The sequence below is a fragment of the Ruditapes philippinarum genome, unplaced genomic scaffold (genome assembly GCF_026571515.1).
Source record: "Ruditapes philippinarum isolate M1 unplaced genomic scaffold, ASM2657151v2 ctg3663_1_1_1_1, whole genome shotgun sequence".
Classification (NCBI taxonomy): Eukaryota; Metazoa; Mollusca; class Bivalvia; order Venerida; family Veneridae; genus Ruditapes; species Ruditapes philippinarum.
The window spans coordinates 164720-173492 of record NW_026851578.1 but is presented as its reverse complement, the minus strand read 5'-3'; the positions used below and the strand labels follow the sequence as shown (position 1 = coordinate 173492).

The window sequence follows — 8773 nt, the reverse complement described above, 5'->3', positions numbered from 1 at the left end:
CTTATTTTAACAGATATATCTTGAATAGGTTTATATACAACAATAATAATGCAAACAGAACGGGAATCAGTTTTCACCCTTTTAAGTTTGCTAGAAAGTTTTTAAACGATCATCTTAATTTTCATAGAAAATTTTTAGTTTTTTTCTTTCATACTTTTCATTATCTGTTTATAATAGAACCATTTTATTTTTTTGCGAAACATGAACGTTTCAAGAACGTTTTCAAATGCATTTAATATGGGAGATATATTTCAATTTCTATATTCTATGGTAACTGATTTCTGCCATTTCATGATTTCGTGTCTTCGTCCCTCAAAATTTAAGGACGAACAACCGATAAGTCAGCATATTCGCCGTCGACTTTTGAGGGGCGAATACACAAGAAATCAGCCACCAAAATATCCGACTTATCCTACTTGTTCTAGAAAATGCATTGTTTCTGATTTCAGCCATTTCGTGTATTCGCCCCTCCAAGGCGAAGATATAAATATAAAATTATTATTTTCATTTTTAGAATCATAATTTTTTAAAAGTCTGTTTTAGTTAAATTACCAAATTCATTTTTGTATTTTGAAAACACAGCCTAAGGACGGTCTTCTTTTGAATTTGGTTTTAAATTTCGCGATATCTGAAAGATACACTATGCCCTTCTTTGAGTTAAATATTTCTATCACAGAAATGAGTCGAAATCTATTAAATTTTTACTGAAAACGTCCTATTTGAATAGAAAGATGTGCAAAATATGTATAGGAAGCTGCATTCCCAATTACGGGTCAAGTAAATTTGATCCTTTCTATTAAAAAACAAAAGATTTTATTATTTACACTCTTTATTCATCTTGTGCCTACCAAGAGTATAAACTATAACATATCTACTTTGATGTCAAAATTTCTGATGTCAAAACATGTTTATTTTATATTCAAATCCAACAAATTGACTTTGCATCAACTTTTAGTATTTTCAAATATCAAATTTTATCATGGTATATCTTTTAGTGACTGAGAAATGTAAGGGTCACTGAGAAATTAAAAGGTCAGTCCTGACTGCTCCACTTCTTTTAAGAGAGCATCAATCTTTTCTGATTCCTCTGATGTAAGTAATTGTTTCCATGCACCGGCAATACCTGAAAAAATAAAATTGTTACCAACATTGACATTGCATTCAAAGAAAAGTATCATAACACGAGGGGCGTCCGCTGCCGATCAGTTAAGGTCGTTCACTACAAACCACCTGGGTTTGTTTAAGAAAAGTACGAAATAACCAGCTTTTCTTGATCCGTTATACAAAACGCAGATTTTGATTCAATGTTTGTAAGTTCTTGTATCTAAACACGGCATATTCAGTACAAATTGTCAAGATTTCAATAATAACTGCAATAAAATTACTTTACTTAAAAATGAGCATAGTATCTCTTTAAACATGGTGGTGCTACCTATGTGGTGGTAAATTTGGTTTGTTTTTAACTCATATATTCACCTTTTAACATACTCTGAATGTAAAAACATATATAAAAATACCTTTATTTATAAATCCTCCACCTGCCTCGTCATTCACATTTTTAACATCTCTCCAATAAGACAAGTTGACTTTGTCATTAGTCTTCATGTTTTGCACAGTGCAGTGATCACATATTTTCGCAACATTTTCATCCGATATCTCTTTCCCTAGAAACTTTGCAATTGTTCGCACACCTTTTTGCAAGTCCTGAAAAAATTACGCTTATGCAATTAATTAGTCCCAGAACAACATTTTTAGTCATATGCATTATATTTAAAGGACCAACCTCAGAACCAAACTGTTGCTTACGAAATTACAATAGTTGTGACAGGTTCTTAAATTGTGGTATATTTACGCTTAATTTGCTGAGTATGAGTTATGGAAATGCTTTGCCTTTACTAATTTAGAGCAGTCCATTTAAAACCGTCAGGAGTCCAATATCAAAATACAAAAAAAATAGCTGCCAAAAGTAAAGGGCCTTAAGATATAAGATTGCGCGTTCGAACATGCTTGCATAACGTTGCCAAAGCTGCCAAATTTAGGTTAGTAGACTAAGGGGATTATTCGCCTGATAGTTATATATGTCCTATCACAATAAAATGATTTTTAGCAAAGATTTCAAGGTTTTTGTTAGTAAAGTGACAGTAAAATTGGACTCATTGCAAACAGTAGAAAGTGAATTATCTGTGACGGACGCCAATAAGAAAGAGAAAAATTATTGTACATTCAGATATAGAAATACATATTAATCTTCACTTTTAACAAACAACTCAACATTTAAGACAAATAAGTAATGAGTATTTATATTACGACACATGGTTATTATTTTTATCTTGACAGCACTTCATAGTTAATGGATCGGGAAAACAATATTCTACTAGCTATTGCGCGCAATGTTATTTTTGTGTCGGGTTTTACGTCGCACCAATACATTATCGGTCATATGGCGACGTTCCAGCTTACTGGCAGAAGACTTATATCTATTATTCACAGACTTCAAATAAACAAGACAAAGGGAACAAATACCAGCGAAAATACTATTTCACTACTAGAAGCTAAGGGCAAAAAAATAGGTTTCTTATATCAGCAATATTTGTATCTTACATGTCTTAGAAAAGTTTGCACGTCCATGCAATTCAACAAGACATTAAACTATAACCAGTTCTATACAAAGGTAGATGTCATTTTTAGAGATTCAAATAAATGACTGATGTTCACCAAAACTATATACCTTGATAAGGTCCTCGTACTTTAGAAACAAAACATTGTTATCATTCCTTCTTTCCCAGTACTTCAAAACATGTCTTGGCCACGGACAAAATAGACCTAAAAATAAAGAATCTATAGAAATGTTTATTAATATATAGAATACACAGAAAAGAAACCAATAAAATAAGGATGCTAATGAATAATTAACACTACATCGCCGCTTAAATCATTGACTTATATGTTCACCTTTTTTTGCCCGCCAATTGAGATCTTTCTATTTTTGAATTTTTTTAACATTAAATAGTAAAGTCTGATGTTTGTTGTCATGATTTATGTGACGATAATTCATCTAAGGTCAATAAGGTCAATGTGTTTTTAAGAAGTGTGCGATGGTTTAAGAGGTTCAGGATATATGGATAACTGATGTCAATACAGGTAAGAGTTCCGTTAAAGTAACGATACCAGTACACATTAATAAATAGATCACATTCAGGCCCTTTATCAAAATAATTATACTCCTTCAAATAGGGTGCCATAATTGAACCCTGCAAAACACCCAATACTAAGTTAAATACAATAGCACAAGATGTACCTTTCCCTTCAACAAATGAGTTGAAGAATTTCGGCCAGGTCTCCTCATCATCTCTTAACTCATTTAGCCATTGTAGCAAATGATAGTAAGATGTTATCACATCTTTTGGATTTCGAGTCAGGTAAATTATCTGAATATAAACCGGAATTAAATTGAGTTTTAAAAAGCAATTATATCAAGTTAAGAGAAATACTAAAGGTAACAAGTTAATATGGTCATGTGATTGTTGCGTTGGGCAATTAATTAACCTACTCCGAACTCCGAAGAAAAAGTAGAACGTTCGATATCTTGACATTTTATGCAGTAAAACTATGTCACGGAGTTAAGAATGTAAAGATAGATACACATTATGTACACATTGCTAACCTGACATACACTACTTCAGTCCGTAAGATATCAGGTATGTATGAGCATGTACAATATACAAAATCTAAAGATATGTCCCCACCGCACGATACCCTTGCAATGTGAAATTTGACCACACTGGGTGTTGTTGTGCAACACAACTCCATGCCCATGGTAAAGGCACTCGTGCAAAAGAAGTTATCAGACAGGGAGAGAGAAACGGTTGCATACAATTTGACATCCAGGCGTGACCTTGAATTTTTTGTGCGAAAATTGGTCCTGCTCGCAATGCATATCTGGCTGTTTAGAAGACATATCCTAAAATATTTGGACAAGCCATGATCTAAAGACATTGCTGCTGACCTTGATGTTGCACATTACAAATCTAAAGGCCTGAGTATTGCGACACATTTGCCACCTATTCTATTACGTATACCCGTGTTAAACAAGACACACAGTGTTCTTATGATGATAGTATGTACCATTTTTTTCTTGTAAAATTCCATCTTGCATGCAGCAGTTATTGACCAGACACAAATTTTAGACACACTTACGACTGGAAAATTCACTAAGCCCAATCCATTGCATTGGCATGAACCTTAAACGTAAGGACCTTTGGTATCTTATTATCTACTGTAACACATATATACGAGTCGTCTCCTACCTGTTAATTGCAATTATAATATCCAATTTTACACAAACTAAAACAAAACAAATCGAACATACAAAGCAAAAAGATATTAAGTACTAGCCTACGCGCATCAGTTATTTAACATCATGACATTAATAAACGTGAAAGTGTATTTAAGCAAAACAGAGCTTGTTAAAGTAGTCAATTTTGACTTTTTCTACATAAACATTTTCCTTACAAAATAAAAACATGAAAACAGTCGGAGATGGACTCAATTTTTGTTGTTTTTTTTTTTTTTGTTTTTGTTTTTTTGTTTTTTGTTTTTTTGTTTGTTTTTTTTTCTTTTCTTTTTTTGTTTTTTTTTTTTTTTTTTTCTTTTTTTTTTACATAATTCCATGTTATAAAATTACTCTTACCCGACCCTTTCCATTTTGCAGCTGCTCCGGTAGAAAATCGAAATGCAAATGTGTTTTTACCATACGGGGCGATGGCATTTGTTCAACATGTTTCACTCCTGAAAAAGTTGGGTTTGCAAAGGATTTCAATGAATTGAGTGAACTGAAAAACTGTGAATTTCATAAAAAATAGAACGATAAAGACTTTTAGTACAAAAACAAGTTGAAAAAGCAAAAAATGGAATAAATATATAATTAAAAAAAATTATAAAAAAGAAGGAAACATTTTGTTTATAAAAAGCATTTTATAAAAAAAGTTCAATAAATTAAATATATAAATAAATAATTGAACATGAAATATAAGCAAATAAAAGCAAAATTAATATTAAAAACAAATCATTAAATAAACAATGAATATCTTTGAGACTCGATTGCACAAACAACTTCGAAGTATTTTTATAACGTTCTAAATGGTACCCTAAAACTTTCACAATACTTGTATTGCTTCCTTTTACATAAACTCATCATTTCTTTACTGAACTTAAATGTGTCGATAAAAATTCAAGATAAGACGTATTTGTGTAACTTTGTAAATGAAAGAGTTATAGATGTACGGTTTAATTAGTTGTGTCATAGTTTAGCAAGATAAGTTCTTGCTCACTGGCGGATGGATACGTCACTCGAGGTTTTGCATTATATTGAACATATTACCCACCCACGTATCCCTTTAACATTTCTCAGGCTTAGACAATTTATTCTCACTTAAAATAGCCATTATTTTATTTACTTACATCAAGATAATCCAAATGTTCAGTCAGTGAATAAAGAAAAGCATGTCTGTTAACCTTACTGGCAGTAAAGCTTTTGATTATTGCAATCCGTAGATATCGACATGTTAATAATCAAAATAATACATTTTGTAGTTTATTTTGCAGGCTGTGAGCTAGTTAAGAGGTTCAGCTTCCGAAGACAAAAAGGTGTTATATTTTGTATTGATGTATATTAAACGATATTAAAACACTGCGAAAGCCTTTATCCTATTTCAGTGTTGTTGTTCATTATGTCCCAGACTAAAGGTCTTATAACTCTTATTAGGTGGTAAATGATTAATTGTCCTTTAAGCAAAAGGATTAATAAGATAAGACGCCATTTTTATCTGATGATTCAACCGGTGTTCTGTTCGTAAATTTGTCAATAAATCTGAAATGCTCATGAATTGGTGAAATGAAATATTTAAATTTAATATTAACCTCTGTAGTAAGGAAATTGATCGTTCTTGACATCAATCATGGGAAACCTGTCGTCTAACTGAACAGACTTTGCCTTCTCAAAATCCAGAGTCGTAACCAGGTACACGATTTCCTGTGTCAACGTGGTCCCTGTAAGTTAAAGTTACTTTAAATTAGTATAAGTTAAACCAAAGCTTAGAAGGTGAAAAACTATATACATGTACCAATAAAATTATTGTGAAATCTGTTGATATTGATAGCGTACACGCATAAAACACTGTTGATGTTGCTGCTTCTGCTGCTGCTGCTCTTTTTGCTGCTGCTGCTGCTGTTGCTGTTGTTGTTGTTGTTGTTGTTGTTGTTGTTGTTGTTGTTGTTGTTTGTAAAATAAATACGTTTATTGTTAAAGCATATAGAGCCTACTTTTCTGTTTTCTGACAGAAAACTTTTCAATTAAAGAGAGAATTTAAAAACAATTACATAAATTGAGAGATGTTTGGTACAGCTGTAGAATACAAAACTATGAAGTCGCTTTCTGTATGACAAATGAATTTGTCCTCAATATTCCCATCAAGTTAAATGCCAAATTATCAATAGACAGGCAGATAACGTCAATAACAAAAATCCAGCACTTGAAGGGATGGGTATAATCATATTAAAAGGAAAAAGAGAAACATATAGGAGAGCAAAATTATACATGGTATAATCAAACTCTATTGATTATCAAAGGCTTCTGTAAGTTCGCATGGCCTCTTTCTTTTATCTTTTACTTTAAAGTCAGATAATGTAAGGGGAGCGGTGTCCTTGTGGTTAAGGTGTCTTCCTCTGATCATGGGTTCGAACCTTACTCGTGCCACGACCATGTTTCTTCATGTGACACCAGTACTTGTTGGTTCCAGGAACCGGACTCGAAAGTGATTGCAAGAACTTGTTTCCCAGTAGAGCTTCAATAAATCAGAATTATCTGATTGGTTATAAATAACCAATCAGATAATTCTAAATAGATTGTGTTTATAATTGATCCAATATGAAATGATAATAAGGGAGCGGTGGCCTAGTGGTTAAGGTATCTGCCTCTAAACCCAAATATCATGGGTTCGAGCCCTACTCGTGTCACGAACATGTTTATTCATATGACATCAGTACTGGTTGGTTCCAGGAAGCGGACTCAAAAAGGGATTAATTGAGGTTGCAAGAACTTGTTTCGTCATCGAGCTTAAATAAATCAGAACTATCTGATTGGTTAAATTAAGAAATGGGAATAGTTAGCAAAATAAAGTTAGAACCTGATCTTGGAAAAGTGCACACCCATATATCATCGTCTCGCATCTGAAGACCATGGATGTCGTCGATTTCACATTTTAGAATTACAACTCCTTTGTGCGACATCCAATCCAATGTTAAATTAGTTTTAGTCTCCACATGACGCTCATGCTTTGAAGTTAAGCCGCTCATCCTTCGTACAGTTTAGTTATTTAATAAAATTAAGTGATGTTAACAATACTTAACAATTCCCTTTTTTTCAAAATATATAAAATCATTTATTATGTACTTATCAATGAAGTATAGAGAAATATTGATGTAATGCAATTTCATATTATCATTTCTTTTATTTAAAAAAATAAAAACACGAGAAAATAGGTATATAATTAGCAGTTTTTTTACCATAAATATGGGAATATGGGATTCATTTTCATCCTGTGGTATGAAAATTATCATTATCACTCGTTGCTATCGCCACGCGTGAAATATTCATTTTCATACTAGCTGATAAAAATTAATTCAGTTACAAAAAAAATTAAAAAAAAATTGAATATCCTCTATGTATTTATCAGTTAACATACTTTGAAACTTAAGACCTGTTTGTCCGCTCTACTTTCAAGTTGTGTTAGGGTCTAAAGTCATGCTACTATATCATATTATGTATATACTTATGTTTAAGAATGTTTAAATGTTGTTCTCATGTTATCACAGAAAAGTTGTTATCATTCAATCAGCTGATCGTTTAATATTTTATCGTTAATATAGGTCATAACTTTAACTTTAATCTGACCAAATTTTGAAATCTTACATTTGAAAAGGCTCATATTGCCTCCTAACATACATATGATTAAGCGCTTTAAACAAAATAAAACAAAAGTTCCGCCACCGCGATAGAAGTTATCACACTCCTGTGCCGATTTTGCGACTCCGTAAAAAATGGTAAATTACACAGCCATGCATATATTTTGACGTGACGTCATTTACGTTATATAAACATAGCGTTAGAACGCGCTAAATGTTAGCGTTAAATAATAGGCGCGTCAATGATAAATGTTTCTTTATTACTTCAAACGATCTTAATTTTGGTATGTGGTAAATAGAATATTAAATTCGTGTAAAATCATTACTATTGAATTCGTTGAATTAAATAACAGTATGCTTGCCAGATGCTCGCATAATATGATTTTATTCAACTCGTTCAATAAATTCACTTATTCAGTATCCTTTATTTACAAACTTATAGTTGAATCCATCATTAACATTAGTTAAATGACTGGTGGTGAATTTAACCAAATTGCCGAGTCCAGTTATTTAACTGGAACAATTAGAATGAGGCTTAGTCTAATAAATCTTTGGTTTCTGCATAGTGTCCATTATGCAGGACCTTCAAAAGTCTAAGTTTCAAAATTGACCAATGCGTTGTTAACAAAAACATGTTAACAGACGGGGGGAACGTCCAGACGGACGGGCTGACAACCAGATGAATAAAAATATACGCCAAAACTCTTTCGGGTGTATCAAATGTTAACAATAACTTTTTTTTTTTTTTTTTAAATATGACAAATATCAAAACCAAAGTAGTTTATTTATGTACCAGATTCCGAGAATCAAC

General features: G+C 32.1%; 1 protein-coding gene across 1 annotated transcript; it reads right to left on the bottom strand.

Annotated features, from left to right (window-relative positions):
* Positions 1 to 832: 832 nt before the first annotated feature.
* Positions 833 to 7352, bottom strand: LOC132749495 (sulfotransferase 1C4-like). Its single transcript, XM_060739304.1, has 7 exons — positions 7185 to 7352; positions 5920 to 6048; positions 4691 to 4788; positions 3299 to 3428; positions 2729 to 2823; positions 1518 to 1704; positions 833 to 1123 (listed from the first exon to the last, which is right to left on the bottom strand). Exons 1-7 carry the CDS (start codon positions 7285 to 7287, stop codon positions 1026 to 1028), a joined length of 840 nt encoding a protein of 279 aa, XP_060595287.1. The 5' UTR covers positions 7288 to 7352; the 3' UTR covers positions 833 to 1025.
* Positions 7353 to 8773: the final 1421 nt, after the last annotated feature.

Coding starts and splice junctions, on each gene's coding strand:
- LOC132749495 (XM_060739304.1), bottom strand. CDS start 7,287: ATGTCGCACAAAGGAGTTGTAATTCTAAAATGTGAAATCGACGACATC. Junction 2,824..3,298: donor CTCATTTGTTGAAGGGAAAG/GTACATCTTGTG, acceptor CTTTATTTTTAG/GTCTATTTTGTCCGTGGCCA. Junction 1,705..2,728: donor AGTACGAGGACCTTATCAAG/GTATATAGTTTT, acceptor TAATTTTTTCAG/GACTTGCAAAAAGGTGTGCG.